This window comes from Anabrus simplex, chromosome 2, assembly GCF_040414725.1.
Source record: "Anabrus simplex isolate iqAnaSimp1 chromosome 2, ASM4041472v1, whole genome shotgun sequence".
Classification (NCBI taxonomy): domain Eukaryota; kingdom Metazoa; phylum Arthropoda; class Insecta; order Orthoptera; family Tettigoniidae; genus Anabrus; species Anabrus simplex.
In genome coordinates this window covers 612602022-612624823 of record NC_090266.1, presented here as the reverse complement: position 1 = coordinate 612624823, position 22802 = coordinate 612602022, and the positions used below count along the sequence as shown (strand labels likewise).

Sequence of the window (22802 nt, the reverse complement as noted above, 5' to 3'; positions counted from 1 at the left end):
GAAAAATTTTTGTGTTCCCTAACATCCCTGCTGAGGATACAATAGCTAAAGAACAAATTTCGAAAATACTTCCAGTCCAAGTTGAAAAGAGAGGAATGTGTATTTTCAAAGAAAACATATTTTAGATTTATAGGCCGTGGCAACTACATGTTCACTGTATCGACCTTTTTTTGCTCTGAGATTTGTATCCTTTGTAAGAAAAATTATTAAGATTTCTCAGTAGGATCTCTGTACAGTTTATAACTATTAATATTTCAATTTAGATCGGAAAACTTTACATTTACCTTGTCAGAAAAAAAAAAAAAGATCAATCAGCAGCACATTGCATTTATCATTACAATGATTTTAATCACCTAGTCATATTTTGAACATCCTCAGAACACTTTAAATATCACAAAACTAAAGCAAAAAGAACGAAAAATTGAAATAAAGGACTATTTATCTCCAAAATCACCTAATACGCTTTGAAACTTCGGACAGCGGTTTAAAATGCATGTGCATCCGAAATCACCCCGAAGTACGGGGTGAATTCGGACACTACTTTTTGTTTTCTCAGGAAAATCTGCGTTGGCGTATATTTTTCGTTTGTAGGGTATTGCATTAATTGGATATATTCCTCATTATTAGGATGATACACAAATTTAACATTCCCTTTGTGAGTTAAGACAAAAATAACCTCAAAACCGTCCGAAATCACCCCGTTTGACGGTACATATGGTGCAGGAGAGTTGTAGGCAGCTTGTAAGTGTCTTTGTACTTTTTGCTGTGTTTTCTCCAAAACATTTTTCAACATTTTTTTTTTTTTTTTTAATGCTCCTTGCAGAAGAGTTCTTTGTCAATTGAGTTGTTAACTTGCACAGTTATTCCTTGATAGGTTATGTAATGATTCACAGAGTACTTTCAAGAAAAAACATAAGAAACCTAATTTTCATTAATCATAAGTTATAAAGCTGATAATTGTTTGTGAAAAATTAAGTAAACCATATTAAATAATTAATATCTCCAAATGTATCTGCATAATTTTAAAAAGCATCAATGAAATCCTTGAAAATATCAAGGTGAACTGCAGAAAACATTCCAAGTGGCTACAACAAAAACAATTATGCAAGGAGCTTTTTTTTTATTTAACAATTTTTGCTGAAAATTTTAATGAAAAATCAATTAACTGAAAAACTATTTAATATACTGGTTCCAAATTTTGTGTTGTAGTAGACTAACCCAACTTCAATAGTGTGCAAAGTTTCAAATGTGTACCTAATAAAGCATAGATTTTGGTATTTTCACCAGACTCTCTCCTTAAGGGGGTGAAAAAAAAAGTGAAAAACATGTTGAATACCCTTTATGAGGATACTTATAATTCAAAAACTGATGATGTTACAGACATGAAATTTGGTATTTGGAATCTCCTTTAAAGAAGAAACGCGTATTTTTTTTGTTTTTGGAAAATCCACTTAAGGGAAGGAGAAAAGGAGGTAAATTTTAAAAATGAGCATATCTACAGTATATCTCAAAAACCTAACATGTTACAGACGGGAAAATTGATTTTTGGAATCTCCTTTAAAAATAAAGAAACACACATTTTTTTTTGTTTTTGGAGAATCCACCTAAGGAGGTTTGTACGAAGGTCTGAAGCAGGGGTTAATTCCTTTTATGAAGATACTTATATCTCAAAAACTGGAGATGTTACAGATATGAAAATTTGTATTTGGAATCTTCTTTAAAAATAAAAAAAATAAAAAATGTATCTTTTTGTTTTCAGAAAATCAACTTATGGGGGGAGAGGAATGAAAAGAATTAAAAACCGAGCTCAACAGCTGCAGTCTCTTAAGTGCGGCCAGTATCCAGTATTTGGGAGATAGTGGGTTCGAACCCCACTGTTGGCAGCCCTGAAGATGGTTTTCCGTGGTTTCCCATTTTCACACCAGGCAAATGCTGGGGCTGTACTATACGCAAACCTTTTCTTGAGCCCTGAGTTCCCTAGTGCTGAATAGGTAGACCTCGGTTATCTTCGACATCCATATTGGCAACCTTTGAAACACAAACTATGCATCGCTGTGTGACATCTGGCGTACACTTTACAAACTAGTACTGATGTTGTTTACACAGCAAAGCTAAACTATATAATTCATGCTAGGAACAAGATTCGCATTGAGAAATGTTATATAATGTTAAATAATGTATGTGTGACAGAGTTGTTGGCGTAAGAAAATTCATATCGATCGATCATATTATCGATTCAATTCAGATTTCATTTCCATCCAGTTGGCAGTATAACCGGAACCGTCAGCGCTCCCTCCTTACTCCTCACCCTAAAATAATCGGGCTCAAGAAAAGTTTCACGTATAGTACCTTAATTAAGGCCACGGCTGATTCCTTTCTAGTCCTAGGCCTTTCCTGTCCCATCGTCGCCATAAGACCTATCTGTGTTGGTGCGACGTAAAGCCAATAGCAAAAAAAAAAATTCAAGAAAAAGTTGTATTATTTTTGTGAAGATGCTGATATATCAAATACCCGAAGATGTTACAGACGTGAAAATTGGTATTTGGAATCCCCTTTAAAAATAAAGAGACACATATTCTTTTGTTATTGGAAAATCCACTTAAGGGGGGTTGAAAGATTTGAAAAATCAGTTGAATTCTGTGTATGAGGATACTGTAACTTTTTCGGAGAGGCCACTCGAGAGGGAGGGGGGGGTGGTGTTGAAGGAGTTGAATTATTTTTATGAGGATACTTATATCTCAAAAACTGAAGATGTTACAGTTGTGAAAATTTGGATTTGGAATCTCCTTTATAAATAAAGAAACATGTATTTTTTTGCTGATGGAAAATCCACTTAATGGGGGGAGGGTGAAAGGAAATGGAAAAGATTGAATTATTTTTATGAGGATACTTATATCTCAAAAACAGAATGTTACAGACGTGAAAATTGGTATTTTGAATCTCCTTCAAAAATAAATAAGCACATATTCTTTTGTTTTCGGAAAATCCACTTAAGGGGTGGGTGAAAACAAGTGAAAAAGGAGTTTAATTTGTTTCATGAGGATACTTATATCTCAAAAACTGAAGATGTTAATGACTTGAAAATTGGTCTTTGTAATCTCCTTTAAAAATAAAGAAACAGAACAATACAACCCGAAGGGGGTTTGACTGGAGGGGGTAGCTGACGAATTGACATTCATTTCTCTCAGACTGTTTGAACACGAGCTTAAAATTTCACAAAATGGTTGTCCTGCATGTCTTAGATTTTAAATAACAACTGGTCTTAAAATAATACACTCCTAAGGTGTTTTGACCAGGATGGTAAGGCCTGAAAACATAAATATTCATCTCTCTGAAATTGTTTCACTTACGAGGTTGAAATTCCACATGATGGTTACTCCTATATGTAATAGATTTTAAATAAAGAGGGGTCTTAAAACAATACAACCCTAAGGGGTTTTGACTGGGGGTGGGTGTGAGGCCCGATGACAAAAATATCCATTCCTCTGAAATTGCTTGACATACGAGTTTGAATTTTCACATGGGGATTACTCCTCAATGTCTTAGATTTCAAAGATGAAGTGGTCTTCAAACAATTCACCCCTAAAGGGTTTTAACTGCTGGGAGGGGGTGATGTCCGATGACAAACATATTTATTTCTCTGGAACCGTTTGACAAACGAGGTTGAAATTTCATGCGATTGTTGCTCCTTAGATTTTAAGTAAGACATGGTCTTGATACAATATTTTCCTAAGGGGTTTGGGACCGATGATAAAATACCAATTTATCTGAAACCATTTGACGTACGAGGTTGAAACTTCACATGATGATTGCTCCTGTATGCCTTACATTTTAATTAAAAAGTGATATTAAAACACTGCACCCTTAATGGGTTTTAAATTGTGCTGAGGGGGGAGGGGTTACTGATGCCGTCAATATTTATTTCTCTGAAATCGTTTGACATACGAGATTAAAATTTCACATGATGGTTGCTGCTATACATTTTAGATTTTAAATAACAGGTCTTAAAACAGTACACCCCTAAGGGATTTTGACTAGGGGGTGAAGACTTACGACAACATTGTTCACCCCTCTAAACCGTTTGACGTACAAATTCATAATTTTACAAGAACTTTGGATGTCGTATGTGTCAAACATGATATAATTCAAAATATTTCATGTATATAAGGATTGGGACCATGTAGAAGTTGAAGTTATAAAACCAAGTCTTCACAACAGCCAAGGTACTCAACCGATTTCTCCTCTTTATTGCCAAAAATGTTTATTTGTAAGACTTAGGTGTTTAACTGAGATAATCTTAAACTCAGTACACGACTGGAGGAACATTTTTCAAGACTGCATACCATTAATGGTACCTACGTATTCTTGGGCACGTTGAATGTCTAATTTTAAAGATTTAAACCTCTCAAATTACTAATCAAATTCCACAAGCTGAATTCATATACTAGGCATAAGTAATAATGGAGTAATGGAGGTTTCATCTCGATTTTTATCAGAGATTGGTGCTGCCATCTATAAACATAAAATTCTGTCTTAAATTTTAAATAAACAATATCAATAAAATACACCCCTAAGAGATTTTGACAGGGGGAGGGGGTGAGGAATAATGTAAAAAATATGCATTTATACGAAACCATTTGAATTACGACAAATTTCATATGATATCCTAGGTGTTAAATAACAGAAGGCTTGAAACAAATTTAACCCATCAGAGAGTTAAATGGGGGTTAAGATCTGGAAACAAATATGTTCATTCTTTCCTCCGAAACGGTTTAACATATGAAGACAATATTCCAAATAACTGTACGTATTTTAAATACTAGGTGTGAAATAGGAAATATTTTTTAATGTTCCACCCCTAAATGTTAAAAAGGGGGTTAGCTCCGGAAACAAAATTATTCATCCCTCCAAAACCATTTGACGTACAGAGTTGTAATTTTATGTCCTAGGTGTAAAATATTGTATACTTCAAAATATTTCTCCCCTAGTTTAGTTTAGTAATGTTTTATTTTACCTAAGAGATTTGGATAGTGGTTGACTCTCAAAAACACAATATCCATTCTTCCGAAACCGCTTCAGGCACTAATTAAAAAATTTTATATGAAGGGTGGTGTTCTATATCCTAGATGTAAATAAATATTTTAAAACATTCACCCCCTAAAACAGCATTCATTCTGCCATTATTGTTCGACGTACAAAATCAAAATTTCACAAGTTGGCCGCTTTTATGTGGCCTCTCCAAAATGTAAAACTTTGACTAATAACTTCCAGTTTAAAACCGTAGTGAAGGACGGGTATTTTGCTAGTAATTACAGAAAATAACACCGACCGACCGCCCGACCGACCGACCGACTGATATTTTGGGCATACATTTATATTACAGTGTAGGCGCTCGTTAATGGAGGATTTTTAGATATTGGTTCGCTAAGGGGGTGATAAGGGGGTTGAATTGTTTACATGAGTATATCTATATCTCAGAAACTTAACAGTTTACAGACGTAAAAATTGGTATTTTAAATGTCCTTTAAAAATAAAGAAACATGTATTTTTTTGTTTATAGAAAATCCCCTTAAGGGAGATAATTAAAAGGTGAAGAAGGGGTTGGATACCTGTTATGAGGATACTTATATCTCTAAAACTGAAGACATTACAGACATAAAAATTGGTATTTGGAATCTCCTGTAAAAATGAAGAAACACTTATTTTTTTGTTTCTGGAGAAACCATTTAACAGGGGGCGAACAGTGGTGACAAAGGGGATGAATTTTTAAAATGATCATATCTACAGTATATCTCAAAATCTTTAACAAGTTACAGATGTGAAAAATTGTATCTGGAATCTTCTGTAAAAGTAAAGAAACATGAATAATTTGTTTTTGGAAAATTCACTTAAGGAGAAGTCAAAAAGGGGGCGACTTCTTAAAATGAGCATTTCTATAGTATATCTCAAAAACTTGACATGTTACAGGCGTGAAAATTGGTAGCGGTATACATAATCTCCTTAAAAATAAAGAAACATGTATTATTTGTTTTTGGAAAGTCCACTTAAGGGGGTTGTCAAAAGGACTGAAGAAGGGGGTTGAATTATCTTTATATGGATACTTATATCTCAATAACTGAAGATGTTATAGGCATGAAAATTAGTATTTGGAATTTTCTTTAAAAATAAAGAAAACCGTTTCTGTTTCTGGAAAATCCACTTAAAGGGGTGAAAGATTGAAAACTGAGTAGAATTCTTTTTATGAGGTTACTTATATCTCAAAAACTAAAGATGTTACAGATGTGAAAATTGGTGTCTGTAATCTCCTTTAAAAATAAAGAAATGCATATGCCTTTGTTTTGGAAATTCCACTTAAGGGGGATGAAACAATTGAAAAATGTTTTGAATTCTTTGTATGAGGATACTTACCATATTCTCAAAAACTAAAGATGTTATAGACGTGAAAACTGGTATTTGGAATATCCTTTAAAAATAAAGGAACATGCATGCTTTTTTTGTTTTGTTTTTTTCATTTTTGGAAAATTCCCTTAAGGGAGGCAGAAAAAGGTGAAAAATTGGTTGAATACCTTTCACGAGGATCCTTATGTCTCAAGAATTGGAGGTGTAACCAATGTGAAAATTGGTATTTGGAATCTCCTTTAAAAATATAGAAACACATTTTTTGTTTTGTTTTTGGAATATCCACCTAAATGGGGGCGGGGGTTGAAAAGAAGTGAAAAGTATTGAATTCTTTTTATGATACTTATAAGTTATCTCAATAACTAAAAATGTTGCACACGTGAAAACTGGTATTTAGAATTTCCTTTACAATTAAAGGAACACGTATTTTTTGGTTTCTGGAAAATCTACTTAAGATGGGGGTTAAAAGGCCTGAAAATGTGCTTGAATTCTTTTTATGGGGATACTTATTATCTCAAAAACAGATGTTACAGACATGAAAATTGGTATTTGGAATCTCCTTTAAAAATAAAGGAACACATATTTTTTTGTTTTGGGAAAATCCACTTAAGGAGTGGAAGGTGAAATGAAGTGAAGAAGGGGTTGAATTATTTTTATGAGGATGCTTATATCTCAAGATCTGAGTGAAAATTGGTATTTCGAAACCTCTTTAAAAATAAAGAAACACGTATGATTTTGTTTTTGGAAAATCCACTTAAAGGTTGGATAAGGGTTGAATTATTTTATGGGAATACTTATATCTCAAAAACTGCAGATGTTACAGATGTAGAAATTGGTATCTGGAATCTCCTTAATAAAAGAGAAACATGTTTTTTCTTTTTGACTTGAGAAAGGACTGTTTCTCACAGAAAATGTCTTAGTGCAGCAGCAAGGAACGATTACTTTGATGAAATTACGAAATCCATGCAAGCAAAGCCGCGGGTAACAGCTAGTCATATATATATATAAACAAGGGGAAGAAATGTAGAAACTATGTTCAGTAGCTCGCGCTATATAAAGATATACATACCTGACCCTCATATTTGTTTCCCACTGAACTTCTCCATCACAGTTCCACACGCTTACTCCTGGAATAAGTCTAGGAGGAGGAAATTCAACTTGTGAGATGGGTGCTGGGAGAGCCCTAAATGTAAATTCTCTTGCTCGGTGCACTTCTACAAATGGAAGATCATACTGGGAAAAGAAAACAAGAAATAAATCTCCATGATAGTAAGTTGAAACACAATGCAAAATATGGGTGGTAATAATAATAATGTTAATGGTTTCACATCCCACTAACTACTTTTTCATATACATTTCATATACATATACATTTGATTACATGTTGACTGAACCCAACAATCAGTCAAATGCAAACAGCCTTAAGAACAGATCTTGCATTAGCTTAATATTAACACAATGACAATATCTTGCAGCGCAAGTAAGAATTACATCCATAAAGTATGGGAGATTGTTAGGAAAGCCACTTCTGTATGCACACATTTACCTTCCACATCATATGCCTGTCCATGAACATAATTTCTAGAAAACTGTGTATTTAAAATGTTTTAATATGAAATATATTTAATACAATTTAACAGCCTAATAGTGTATAATTAATATTCTGTATAATATGAACTCCATAGCAAACTTGTGATGTACATCATGAGTGAGTTATACGGCAACTTTCCAAGAACCATATTATACCATCTCCCATTATACCATCTTCTGAGTAGGGATGGGAGAAAGATATCTTTGGATCATCCGAGGGCACGTGCCTGGATGTTTCTCTGGAAAGGTCTCAGAAGTTCAGTTATTGTCTATTATGTAAATGTGTTGTGCTGGCAAGGTACTTTGGTTTCATAGTGCTACTTTGCCTTAAATGTAGTTGAACTGTGATCATAACTAATAGGCTGTTGTGCTTATGAGAGGTTAAGCTATATTTGTCACATTCATAGTAACACAGTATAACACTTAATAATGGAGGAGTGAATCAAATTTGGCCATTTGTTATACTTATTTACAAGTATGGTAGGCCGCTATTGTCCATGTGTAGTCCACCCTGTGAATCATATAAAACTTTGTAAGTGGTAAGGGTAATATGGTATTGAAGATTTATAAATGAGTCATGCTGTGATAACTGAAGTGGAACATTATTTCTCTCTTACAAGGGAACATCCACAATGGTGAAGTCGCCGATCGTGATGAAACTTAGCAAACACATTGAGGTACATGTAAAAACAATGCCAGCATCAATTTTAGGCGCCAACATTCATTAGCGCATTAACTAAGGGGCCTAAAAGTTGCGACATTTCAAGTTCCGCGCGATCAGCGATGAATACCTGCTGGCCAATGCTGAACCGGCACACACACTTCCCATCTGGAGACACACCCTCTGCACCGCCTTTTACCCTCCAAGTGGTTCTCCCCGGCACGTTCCCCTCCCTTCTCCTCGCGCTTGCCGGCTGCTTGGCTGTGGAACGAGACCGGTGCTATATTTTGCTTCTTTACGTACTATAATTATTGAAATCCTTTAAATCATGTTCCGTTTCACACATAATGATAATAAATAACCTAAACGTATTTATTCATATTTTATGCAAATGTTATATTTTCATTCCTGCTAATTCCAGTGGGTTGTCAATTCGTGGGTACAACCCCGAGTTAAGCACCATCGGGCGTGGACAAACGTGGTATAAGGTACTGCGTCCGACCTAGGCTTAAATTATTATTTACGTCTGAAACACCTTGAAGCTGTCGGTAGTGTCACTTAGAGTGGACATACATATGAAATTTATTAAAATAAATCACCCACCTTAAAACAACGTTAAATATCCTTTTATTTAAAGAAATTACGTGCGCGGGTAGAGGATCTCAATGAATGTAATGAGATCTTGTACCTCGGGATATCAAAATATGGTTACATGTCCAGACCTTCTTTTCATGTCCACTCCCCTACCCCCATTTTGTGTACGCTATCAGTTGTGTCATAACGAAACTAAATCGCGAACAACAGCAATTATAAACTCCAAGTTAGAAACTGCTGGTATTTCCCGTATTATGTACTCTGGTATAAGGAATCTAGATAGAATGTTTTTATTTGTGCTTGTATTGAACGATGTATTTATGTTTTGCAGTGAAAGGCACAACACATTTCAATTGCAGCCATGGTTGTCGAACATAAATCAATTAAATGCATAGACAACTTTGATATGAGTATGACATGGAATGATTGACGTAATAAGTAAAGTCTTTAAAAAGAAATAAAGATGTGCATTTATATGTGCAGTAGATATACCGTAATCGCAGGCAGAGCTGTAGTCCTACTTACTCGTACTTTTGCGCTATAGCTGACAGAGGTCTATGTATTCAACAAGTAGCCATATTAAAGTATCACACTACAGTCTTCTGGGTACAATGGCAGTTACATACGTAAAAGTGTACATGGCTATTGTACGAACTGGTACAACAATGTAAACTGCCTATACAATGTGGAAATTCCAAGGGAGAGCTATGAGGAAGGCTGATAGCGTACGCAGTATAGCACAGGTTCTGTTCGACAGCTAAGCAGACGGCGGCGTGGGAAGAGGGAAACGAGTGGTGCTGAACCAGGCGGGGCGGAGGGGAGGAGGAGCAGAGGTGTGGCACAAAGCAGTGTTCCGGCTAAGCATTGGTCAGGAGGAATTCATAGCTGTTCGCGCTGAACTTTAAATGTCGCAACTTTTAGGCCCCTTAGTTAACGCGCTAATGAATGTTGGCGCCTAAAATTGATGCTGGCATTGTTTTTACATGTACCTCAATGTGTTTGCTAAGTTTCATCGCGATCGGCGACTTCACCATTGTGGATGTTCCCTTGTTAGAACATTAATGCGGCAATGGAGGTACAACGTTATCTGGTGGAGAGATATCTTCTTCACACATCAAAACCTTGTGACTATGAAAGTTGCAGTGGAAGCTGATATTCAGCTTGGCAGTTCTGGTTCAAAAAATGTTTGTGTGTACTGGCTATTTCAGTCCTAAACTAGCACATATTTTCTAAAAGGGGCTGGTTTTTAAAATAGAAACATGGTTGGAAAAAAATATTCATACTTCTTATTACCAATTGTGATGTTTAACCCCCTTAACAGGGTAGCAGACATAGCATGCACCACTTCCTAGTGCAGGAGAAGGCCACTACTGACTGAAAGTTAGGGGTGTAAACTGTGTGACGTTGGAATTGCTGTAACTTGGTAGTTTCAGCATATACACACACAAAATTTTGATACAGTAAATACACTTCTTCTACTCTATATAACAAAATACCTCCCTCTGAAACACTTAAACAGAAATACTTCCCACTGGAATGCATAGACACCTGATGAGCAAACACGTGGCTCAACATCGTACACCTCTCTTTCCCCTCCACTTTCAGAGAGCCACACTTTACAGCTTCCTGCCACGATCGGTTGTCCCAGTGCAAGTTGCTCAAATGAAAGGAGATGGTTGACAGAGAGTTGATATATTCACCAAAAGGAAGACGAAACAGTACACTATCCCTATGTAAAAGAAAGTTTATTTATACACTGCCTGTGACAAAAAAGAAAATAAATAACTAAATAAATTGAAGCACCAGAAGGAATAGTTGGATGTCAATGTAATTTCGTACACTTATATACTATCGGCGGGTATGTAAATGATTACGAGTTGCAATTCTCTCTGAAGGTACAATGGCCACCAGAGTGCATTTGTGTTGTTCATGTTTAGTGTTGTTACCAGGCCTGGTATGGCATATAAGGGGTGTGAATAGCATCAGATGTTGAGTGATCACTGCGGAGGACATAGCCACCTTGCATCAGGAGAGGATACAACAGCTTTATGACAGCCTTCCTAACCAAATCAGTGAATCCATCCAGGCAGAGGGGGTGCAACGTCATACTGATAAGTGGGGTCATACTGCCAAGTTCTTTGTAAATTTGACTCGATTTTGTAATCACTAAAATAACATTGGGTACTCTCTCTACTATTAAAGTTTCATTTTGTTTCCTCCTCTTCTGCGTGCTTCAATTTTTTGTCAGGCAGTGTAGTTCACAATCCCTACGACAGGAGAAGTCCCATCTGATTTTCGGCAGAATGTTGTTATACCTATTCCCAAGCAAAGGCAGTGCTGACAGGTGTGAAAACTACCACACCATTCATTTAGTATCTCATGCCTGCAAAATTTTAACATGTATTATTTACAGAAGAATGGAAAAACAAGTTGAAGCTGAGTTGGGAGAAGATCAGTTTGGCTTCAGAACAAATGTAGGAACACATGAAGCAATCCTGACTTTACGTCTGATCTTAGAGGATCGAATCAAGAAGGACAAGCCCACGTACATGGCATTCGTAGATCTAGAAAAGGCATTCAATAATGTTGATTGGACCAAGCTATTTAAGATTCTGAAGATGATTGGGATCAGATACTGAGAACGAAGAATTATCTACAATCTGTATAAAAATCAGTCTAAGAATCGAGGGCTTTGAAAAAGAAGCAGCAATCCAGGAAGGAGTGAGGCAAGGCTGCAGTTTGTCCCCCCTCCTTTTCAATGTTTACATAGAACAGGCAGTAAAGGAAATCAAAAGAGGAATTTGGAAAGGGAATCACAGTCCAAGGAGAGGAAATCAAAACCTTGAGATTTGCCGATGATATTGTTATTTTATCTGAGACTGCAGAAGATCTCGAGAAGTTGCTGAATGGTATGGATGAAGTCTTGGGTAAGGAGTACAAGATGAAAATAAATAAGTCCAAAACAAAAGTAATGGAGTGCAGCCGAACGAAGGCAGGTGATGCAGGAAATATTAGATTAGGAAATGAAGTGTTAAAGGAAGTAGATGAATATTGTTACTTGGGTAGTAAAATAACTAATGATGGCAGAAGTAAGGAGGACATAAAATGCAGACCAGCACAAGCAAGGAAGAGCTTTCTTAAGAAAAGAAATTTGCTCACTTCAAACATTGATATCGGAATTAGAAAGATGTTTTTGAAGACTTTTGTCTGGAGCGTGGCATTGTATGGAAGTGAAACATGGACGATAACTAGCTCAGAAAAAAGGAGAATAGAAGCTTTTGAAATGTGGTGTTACAGAAGAGTGCTGAAGGTGGGATGGATAGATTGAATCACGAATGAAGAGATACTGAATCGAATTGGTGAGAGGAGATCGATTTGGCTAAATTTGACGAGAAGAAGAGATAGAATGATAGGACACATCTTAAGACACCCAGGACTTGTTCAGTTGGTTTTGAAGGAAGTGTAGGTGGTAAGAATGGTAGGGGTAGACCAAGGTATGAATACGACAAGCAAATTAGAGCAGATGTAGGATGCAATAGTTACGTAGAAATGTAAAGGTTAACACAGGATAGGGTAGTGTGGACTGATGACTCAAACAACAACAACAACAACAACAGTAAGGATGTAAAGGAGAAGGCATATAAGTCTCTGGTAAGACCCCAACTAGAGTATGGTTCCAGTGTATGGGACCCTCACCTGGATTACTTGATTCAAGAACTGGAAAAAATCCAAAGAAAAGCAGCTCGATTTGTTCTGGGTGACTTCCGACAAAAGAGTAGCGTTACAAAAATGTTGCAAAGTTTGGGCTGGGAAGACTTGGAAGAAAGGAGACGAGCTGCTCGATTAAGTGGTATATTACAAACCATCACTCTCATTTTTGTTCCGTATTGAATACAGCGATCTCACTTAGTTTCAAAAGGAGTGTTTTTATTGTCCCACCTGTTCAATACAATTAGTACCACGTTATGTGGTTAATTAAACATAGAAAATCTAAATTTTATGGGGACATGTATCAGCCTTCATTTATTGGGCATCATTCAGCCATATTCATTTAATCTTAAAACAAACATTGTTTAGAGGACATTGACATTTATAATTTGTAAAAAATTGAACTGTGATTTCTTATGATATTAACATTACGGAATAGTAGTTATAAAATATGATGTTGGGACTCGACATATACAACACATGTTAAAATCATAGTAAACAAATTTAAAATCTTGTCCAAAAGAAAATTTGTGTCATGTACCAGAAAAATTGTGTTGTTATAAACGAGTGTTGCAGCAACCGAGATTCGTATTATCAGAATTTTATATGACACAAATTTTCTTTTGGACAAGATTTTAAATTTGTTTACAATGATTTTAACATGTGTTGTATATGTCATGTGATGGTGTGAAATGACATCAGTAGATGAATATGCTTAAGTGATGTCTTTAAAAGTAGGAAAGATCACAATGTGAAGATAAAGCTAGAATTCAAGAGGACAGATTGGGGTAAATATTCATTCAAAGGAAGGGGAGTTAGGGATTGGAATAACTTACCAAGGGTGATGTTCAATAAATTTCCAATTTCTTTGCGATCATTAAAGAAAAGTCTAGGAAAACAACAGATAGAGAATCTGTCACCTGGGCGACTGCCCTAAATGCAGATCGGGATTGATTGATTGATTGGTTGATTGATTGATTGATTGATTGATTGATTGATTGATTGATTGATTGATTGATTGATTGATTGATTGATTGATTGATTGATTGATTGATTGATTGATTGTGATATATGGTTACTACATATAATAAAAATAACTTGGAGGACCCATGCTGCTCCGCACCATTCGTTATGAATGGGTGAAATAACATGTTTTGATATGAAATTGCTTCATGCGTTCCCCAGGTACTTTCTTGAATGTTTACTTTTAGGATGTATATTACTTCTTAATTTTGTGTCAATTTTTGAAGATTTTTTGTTGTGACATTCATTGATATTTTATAAATTATTCTGTCGTTTTAGAGTTATTGTTGTGTGTTTAGTTAAAACTTTAATTTTAGATGTGTGTGTGTGTGGGGGGGGGGGGTTGAAGAACATTTGTCTGGGAAGTAGGCAGTACTTTCAAGCAATTAATAAAAAAATAGTAGAACTTGGTTAAAACCACATGCAAGGGACCAGAAAAATTGTGTTGTTATAAACGAGTATTGCAGCAACCGAGATTCGTATTATCAGTCTAGTGAGGTGGAAAAATGAAAAATACAGTAACATAAACTTAATTGAACTTATTTTAGATTTATGTATTCACTTTTAAGCATACCGAACATAATAAAATACATGTAAATTTTGTCCAGCACTTACTTAGGAGTGAAGTAATCGGACATTTTGCTCTGTTGTCTCCTACTTGCCCAATACGCACTTTCTAATTACGTTCTATGTTCATTATTTCATTAGTCATTTCACTGCTCCCCCCTCTCCCCCCCTAGCTTCACAGAACATGTTCACAATTCTAATGGCTTTTAAAGCATCACTCACTGTAGGGACAGGCACTTTAGTCATTTCGTCATTTGTTGGATACGTTTCATAGTCACACTGATTAAGCATATCACAATTGGTTTCTCGCAGAAATACAGATAATGGCAGATCATCACTGTCATAGAACGTATCTTCAGTTCCGGCGGCATTTATTTCTTTCGTTGATGAGATTCCAGCATTGTGGAAACCGTTCGTGATAGCTTTGGAAGTGACCTGTTTCCATGCTTTTGTAATGCATCTGATCACATTTATCAGTGTAATAGAATAATCCTGCTTCTCTTGATGCATTCTATAATATTCAGCATTATGATTTCAGACTTTTAATTACCCCTCGATCCATGGGCTGCAGTATGCTTGTTATATTTGCAGGAAGAAAAACAAGCTTAATGTTCTCCATACCTGAGATTACAGAGTGCACTGGACAGTTGTAAACAAGAACCAGGATCTTTCTTTTGTGGATTCCAAACTCCCAATTCCAAAGCCTCATTTCAGCTTTAAACAATTTGGAAGTTATCCAGGAATTTTCATTAGCACTATAGTGTACCAGCAGAATTTTTACATGCCTAGAAGCATCTAGGACTTTTTCATTTGCCAATCACAAACAGTTTTGTCTTCTCAGTTCCACCTGCATTAGCACAAACCTGAACTGTTATTTGCTCTTTAGATAACTTGCCACCAACACATTTTTCACCTTTGAATTTCAGAGTTTTGTCTGGTGTCAATCTTAACAAAATGCCATTCCCATCTGCATTAAAGATGTCACAATCAGCATATCCTTCGCACACATTAGGCTACACAGTAGTAAGCCATTTTTGGTTTGTTTCGGCATTCACACTATATGCTTCGCCGCTCACTTTGCCAAAACTAATGTTGTGACGCTGCTTGAATCTGTCAATCGAGCCTCTGCTGCACAGAAATTCTTCATCTTTTGATTTTTTGGCAAATTCTCCTGCTTTCACCATAAGGAGAGGCCCACTAATGACTACACTGTAGCTTCTCTGTTGCTGAAACCACTTAAGCAGCGCTTCATCCATGTCACTCTGTTCAGGTTTTTGTAGCCGCTTAATTTTCGAACCATTCTGTTCAAATGCAGCAAAAAATGTATCCTTGCTCTTCCAGATCATTTGGACTGTGGAATTAACTAGACCAAACTCATGACACATGTCAGCTTTTTAAATTCCATTCCAAATTTAGTGAATCACTTTAGCTTTTTCTTCCAATGTTAAAACTTTTCTTTCAGTAGTCATACTGCATTAAGGGAAACTTCCAGTCGAAACTGACCGCACATAGGTTCGGTTAATACCTCAAGAATTCAGGACGGTTACAATGGGGTGGGAAATCTGCCTGGATTCCCGAGGTCTGTGATAAAAGGGGACAGGAAGGAATTTGCCAGGTTGCCATATTTCAACAAAATATTTCTTAAAATACTTTGGTTCTTAGAAAATCTTATTCCTAACTGAGGTTGAAAATGACATTATATGCGAGGTAGACAAATATATGTTTGCCATATTAAGCAAGGCTGAAAAACACATTTCTTATGAGGAATGTGCCTGTACCACAGAAAATAGGACGATATCGACGAGTTGTTGCTGAAACCGATGTCGTTAAAACAAAGTTCAACTGTAAGTGAAAACTGTATATATTTATGCATCGTGCTATAGATATGATGTACACGATTCCAACTGTCATTGGAAATGTTACCAGTTAGCCTACCAAACCTAAAAACTGTAGATTCAACACTAATTTCAGTGATTTTGGACATTTTTCTCTTTCAACCCTATAGACTCCCATGCCAATGGAGGCTGAACTTGGACTTAAACAGAATCCAGAACGTCACAATTCATCTCAGTGATACTGAAAAGTATGGATCTGACACTAATATTTTTCGATAATGTTTACATTTCACTCCTTCCGAATTCCCAACAGTAGGGGTGCTGTGGGTGTCTTACCCCCACAGTATCTTTCTCCAGATAGTAAATTATATATGTACCAAGTTTGATTGAGAGCTATACTGGAAAACATACAAACAATCTCAGTCAATTTGGACATTTTCTTCTTCACCCCTTTCTGCCCCAAATGCCGATGAAGACTTAAATGGTATCTGGAGTGTCACTGTTCCTCTCAGCTATCCCAAAAGGTATGGATTTGACACTAGCATTGGTAATTCCTGATCATTTTTTCATGTCACTCATTCCCAACCCCAACCATACGGGTGCTACGGGTGTCTTACCCCTACAGTACTTTTCTCCAGTTACATATGTACGAAGTTTGGTTGAAATTGCACGTTTGACTATAGACGCCTGTCATTTTTAATAGTTTAGCTTCGCCAACGTCTTTACGTAGAGAAGTTACTCCTTAACTCTGAGAAACCCAATAAGTATGGAATGTAACATGGGCTAGGGCAATCCTTTGCCAGCAATTATTGGAGTAGTCATTTAGTGAGGTAATTTTAGGATTACTCAAAGTTGACTGAAATTAGAGAGCTATCAACACCATGTGGAGGGATAAGTTCACTTTTGCGTGCTCTTTTGGTGATTAGCAATGTGATGAGTTGTGTGCATATAATAATAAAATATAACCAGCGTATTCACCGTCCAGTGACATGTGACTTACATACTCTTGTTGGTATTTGAGGGGAAGGCGATAAGACTAATTACCCATAATAAAATCCTTATAATTATGCCAGTCAGCAACAATTTTTGCAACAGTGTACAAATGCAGCTCATGATGATGTTCTTCATTTTTATATAATGTGAAATGGGAAGATGTACAGGAACGGAAACTGTACTCTGACAGAAAGAAATGGCGCTTGTACAACACACCCAGGAAACTGGGGCTTCCCTGACTCACCACTCAGTTATGTAGACTAAAGCGAGATGTCATACCAGGTGCATGCACCCTTTAGAATTCCCATCATGCATATGGCTGGCAGTGGACCAGTAGGTGGCCTTGTTGAGGTACTGGGGAGCACTTTGGCCAATCAGAATGCTATTTTTTTCTTTAATAATTTACAAATATACGGCAAGAAATTGTTATGTTTTTAAAGACATTATGCAAATCTACAGGCCAAAGCTTTCGTCAGAATGCTTTATGATGTTAACTGGTCCAGCCGTTCTCTCAAATTTGCGATAACAAAAATCAGCCTAGTGTTTTAAATATATAGATAATATAGCATGGGTTCATTACCTCAATATAAAGAATACATTTCATAACGTTAACTTTTTCATCATTCTCATTTTTATGTACTTTCATTATTTCAAGAATGAAAATGCCTCAAGTGCATTTTGATTTTAAGGAATGCCCAACTGAAAATACTTACTCTTTTATTGGTCCTAACATCATGGTTGTAATTCTTTGTTGATTGATTAATTAATTAATATTATGCTTGGTGCTAAGTCTACGAGAAAGAAAAGAATTGCTCTGGAAAGGAAGATAATTTTAGATTTTGGTAGAACACAGAGCCAAAAAGGGAAGAGGATAACCCCCAGAGTAACTCGAATATGTAATAGAAAGTGAACCATCTTGCAAATACCTTACAGCCATTAATTCCGAAAATCTGAAGTACCTGTGTTATCTTTGAAGATTTAATTCTTAGGACAACAAGCATGTATCTGAATCCCAAATCCCTGGTAAATGGAAGAAAGAAGAAAAAGTAGAGTTCTGAGCCATCAGGTTAGAACTATACTACTTACCAAAGCTTTGTCCTTGCTCGTCAACCTCAGGAGTAGTCGGAGATTGTTCAACAAATTGGAGTGTTTAATGAGAATGACATCCACACAGCCATCTCCCATATGGCAATAGGGAGATATACCATTTGGACTCCGTGTACAGGCGCAGGACACGTTAGCACCATTCACCATAAAAAACTTGCCACGGAATGTTTTCCACTCTGTAAGATGAGGACGTAGTATGAAAGAGGCAGTTCTCAGTTTAGAAACATAATATAACCATTAGCATAGCTTGCCCAGCGAGTGGAGTGAATAAAACTGAGGAAGTATAAATTCTGGTTGTGAAAGTAGTCACATGGTTGTTGCACTCTTAGTCCAGGCAATAGCTCAAATAAAGCTTTATCCTTAGTTTGGAAGCACCTGTACTAATCCAAGTCCCATGTTACATTATGTGACAGATTAAGTGGTGGAATCCATTAATATCAATAGTAAACTCAAATTTCTCACACTATTAGAAAGCACCCATACACACAGTAAGTACATATAACTGATTTTCCCTAACAGCAGCACTGTCACAATAGTCAATCTGTCAGCACTTCTAACAGTGAAAGCAGAAATTTCTATATAATCATATTATAGGTATAAGAATGCAAGCAAACAAGCAAGCATATAAACTTCTGGTTTTACATAAATGTTTATATCATGATGATAGCCGCATGACCTCCAGTTTTACATGTAATCTGAACCCTAGGAACATTCTGACATATAAAGACTGGTACTGAAGTTAACTTATTAACAACACAAACTAGTAACATTTTAGCTGGCCATCATCATACAGTAGCTTGTAAATTAATTTGACCAAGATACGAAAAAGTGTTCTCATACTAAAAGTCATAGAAAGTATTGAAGATCAGTTCAGCAATTACAGAAAATCATACCTTAATATCTCTTTTATTCTTCAAAACAGCAGGGACATGTTTGGCATGGATTCCACCAATTCTGCGCAAATATTCTTTATCTCTTCTCATGAAACCACACCTTGATAAGCAAAGATACACTGACTGACATAGCAAATGCAACACCAAGAAGGAGTGGTTCAAAAGGGATGAAAGTTGGGGAAAAAACAGAGACGGCACGGACGAATAATTGATGTTTATTTCAAACCGATATGCAGGTTACACAATGCGCACGGCATCGACTCAGTAGGATGTAGGACCACCGCGAGCGGCGATGCACGCAGAAACACGTCGAGGTACAGAGTCAATAAGCGTGCGGATGGTGTCCTGAGGGATGGTTCTCCATTCTCTGTCAACCATTTGCCACAGTTAGTCGTCCGTACGAGGCTGGGGCAGAGTTTGCAAACGGCGTCCAATGAGATCCCACACGTGTTCGATTGGTGAGAGATCCGGAGAGTACGCTGGCCACGGAAGCATCTGTACACCTCGTAGAGCCTGTTGGGAGATGCGAGCAGTGTGTGGGCGGGCATTATCCTGCTGAAACAGAGCATTGGGCAGCCCCTGAAGGTACGGGAGTGCCACCGGCCGCAGCACATGCTGCACGTAGCGGTGGGCATTTAACGTGCCTTGAATACGCACTAGAGGTGACGTGGAATCATACGCAATAGCGCCCCAAACCATGATGCCGCGTTGTCTAGCGGTAGGGCGCTCCACAGTTACTGCCGGATTTGACCTTTCTCCACGCCGACGCCACACTCGTCTGCGGTGACTATCACTGACAGAACAGAAGCGTGACTCATCGGAGAACACGACGTTCCGCCATTCCCTCATCCAAGTCGGTCTAGCCCGGCACCATGCCAGGCGTGCACGTCTATGCTGTGGAGTCAATGGTAGTCTTCTGAGCGGACGCCGGGAGTGCAGGCTTCCTTCAACCAATTGACGGGAAATTGTTCTGGTCGATATTGGAACAGCCAGGGTGTCTTGCACATGCTGAAGAATGGCGGTTGACGTGGCGTGCGGGGCTGCCACCGCTTGGCGGCGAATGCGCCGATCCTCGCGTGCTGACGTCACTCGGGCTGCACCTGGACCCCTCGCACGTGCCACATGTCCCTGCGCCAACCATCTTCGCCACAGTCGCTGCACCGTGGACACATCCCTATGGGTATCGGCTGCGATTTGACGAAGCGACCAACCTGCCCTTCTCAGCCCGATCACCATACCCCTCGTAAAGTTGTCTGTCTGCTGGAAATGCCTCCGTTGACGGCGGCCTGGCATTCTTAGCTATACACGTGTCCTGTGGCACACGACAACACGTTCTACAATGACTGTCGGCTGAGAAATCACGGTACGAAGTGGGCCATTCGCCAACGCCGTGTCCCATTTATCATTCGCTACATGCGCAGCACAGCGGCGCATTTCACATCATGAGCATACCTCAGTGACGTCAGTCTACCCTGCAATTGGCATAAAGTTCTGACCACTCCTTCTTGGTGTTGCATTTGCTCTGTCAGTCAGTGTATTATGCTCACTTTAATTGATCTGTCCAGTTTTGCCATTCTTCCGTACATTTTTTTATAGAGTTTATATTGGGTGAGTTGCTGAGGCCAAGGGAGCACTTGAACATTTTTGTCTTCAAAGAATTTGTTCATGTTTTTGAATGTGTGACATGTTGCAAGATCTTGTTTGAAAAGCACTACCAGCATCTGAAGGGAGTTTTTGCAACCTAGTTTGTAACCTCCTTTGAAGGATTTCTATATACTGGTTAATGTTCATCATGCCCCTAACAGGGGGACTAAAGGTCCACTTTGAAATGGCTTTCATCTGAAAATACATCTAGCATATTATCTTCCACAGTCTGTATTGAATTTAACCCATACCAACTGCATTTCTTACATTACATCCATTAGCAGCTGCTGCATGCTTTTCTTCCTGCCTCTAATCATCTGTGGTGAATTGTTGTAACATGAACACTTCGCCCACTCGGACTTAAATCTCATTTAGGTTAACAGCTAAGAGCCTAGGGTTTATTTTACTCTTCCTAATGAGTAAACAGTCTTCTTTTGGTGTAATCTTGCACAATTTATTTCCTTCACCAATAAAAAGGAACTAGTTTCTCAGTATTGCTACGAAATTGAATTTACCGTAGTTGCACAAACACCAGCAATTTGTCTTTGTGTCATAGAGGTACTGTATGCTCAGCTAATGTCACAATTTGTTAATGTTTCTGCAGGGTGGTATCCATTATCAATTTGTACTACAATAATACAAGAAAATACTTGCCGAGGCAGTCAACTAATGACTGTGTTATATGAAACAGGAAACAGTATTTAGTAGTAACACATGATTCTACCAACATTAGTTCTTTAAAAAATCTTAGAAACAACTGAGTTTGGATAAATTTGCACGCTAGTGTATTTGTTATCCAGACTCATTCAGACTGTGGCAGTTTCCTTCCATTTTACACAAGCTACCCATCTCTCATCTACCACCATGTTCCAGCCCTCATCCCATTCCTTTACGCTGTTCTTATCCAGGTCCATCCATTGAATTTGGATTTCTCTCGATTACATTTTTCCTTCATTAGTATTGACATTCATCCATTTAAAATGTCCAGATCATCTCAGTCTATTTTTCTTCATTTTCCCAATCAACTTATCTATTAGTTCCATATATCCTCATTTCAGTTGCATGTGTAAAAATAGGTATTTCATCATCATCATCATAATCATCATCCATTTCTCTCGTGCAGCTCCCGCTAGGTTGGGATGTTAACGGCACCTTTCCATCTTTCTCTATCCAACTCTCATTGTTCCTCCTTAACTTTGTTCCAGTCCAGGTTTCATCCAATTATACTACAGTATTCTTGATTGTTTTTCAACCACCTTTGCATGGGTCTCCCTCTTGTCCCTCCTCCTATCTGGATCTCCATCATGTGCATCGGCATCCTTCCCTCTTCCATCCTCTTTACATGTCCAAACCATCCAAGTTCATCTCTCATGAACTGTTGTAAAGCTTTTCCACCGATTTCTTTCCTGGCATCCTCATTTCTTACTCTTTCTTGTCTTTTCTTCTTTCCTATCATATTTCTTTCATTTCACTGGCCTGGATATTATTCTCCTATATTTTTGTCAGGCCGGCCCCGTGGTGTTGGGTAGCGTGCCTGCCTCTTACCTGGACGCCCCGGGTTTGAATCCTGGCCAGGCCAGGGATTTTTACCAGGACCTTCGGGCTGGTTCGAGGTCCACTCAGCCTACGTGATTAGAATTGAGGAGCTACCTGACGGTGAGATAGCGGCCCCGGTCTCGAAAGCGAAGAATAACTGCCGAGAGGATTCGTCATGCTGACCACATGACACCTCGTAATCTGCAGGCCATCGGGCTGAGCAGCGGTCGCTTGGTAGGCCAGGGCCCTTCA

General features: G+C 37.7%; 1 protein-coding gene across 1 annotated transcript in view; it reads right to left on the bottom strand.

The window, feature by feature from the left end:
- Cerk (Ceramide kinase) overlaps nucleotides 1-22802 on the bottom strand; it is a 338420-nt gene that overhangs the window by 21245 nt on the left and 294373 nt on the right. Inside the window, exons 6-7 of the mRNA XM_067141010.2 lie at nucleotides 18457-18653; nucleotides 7469-7632 (exon numbers count right to left, since the gene is read on the bottom strand). Coding sequence (XP_066997111.2) covers nucleotides 7469-7632; nucleotides 18457-18653 — 361 coding nt within the window. The remainder of the gene's footprint in view (nucleotides 1-7468; nucleotides 7633-18456; nucleotides 18654-22802) is intronic.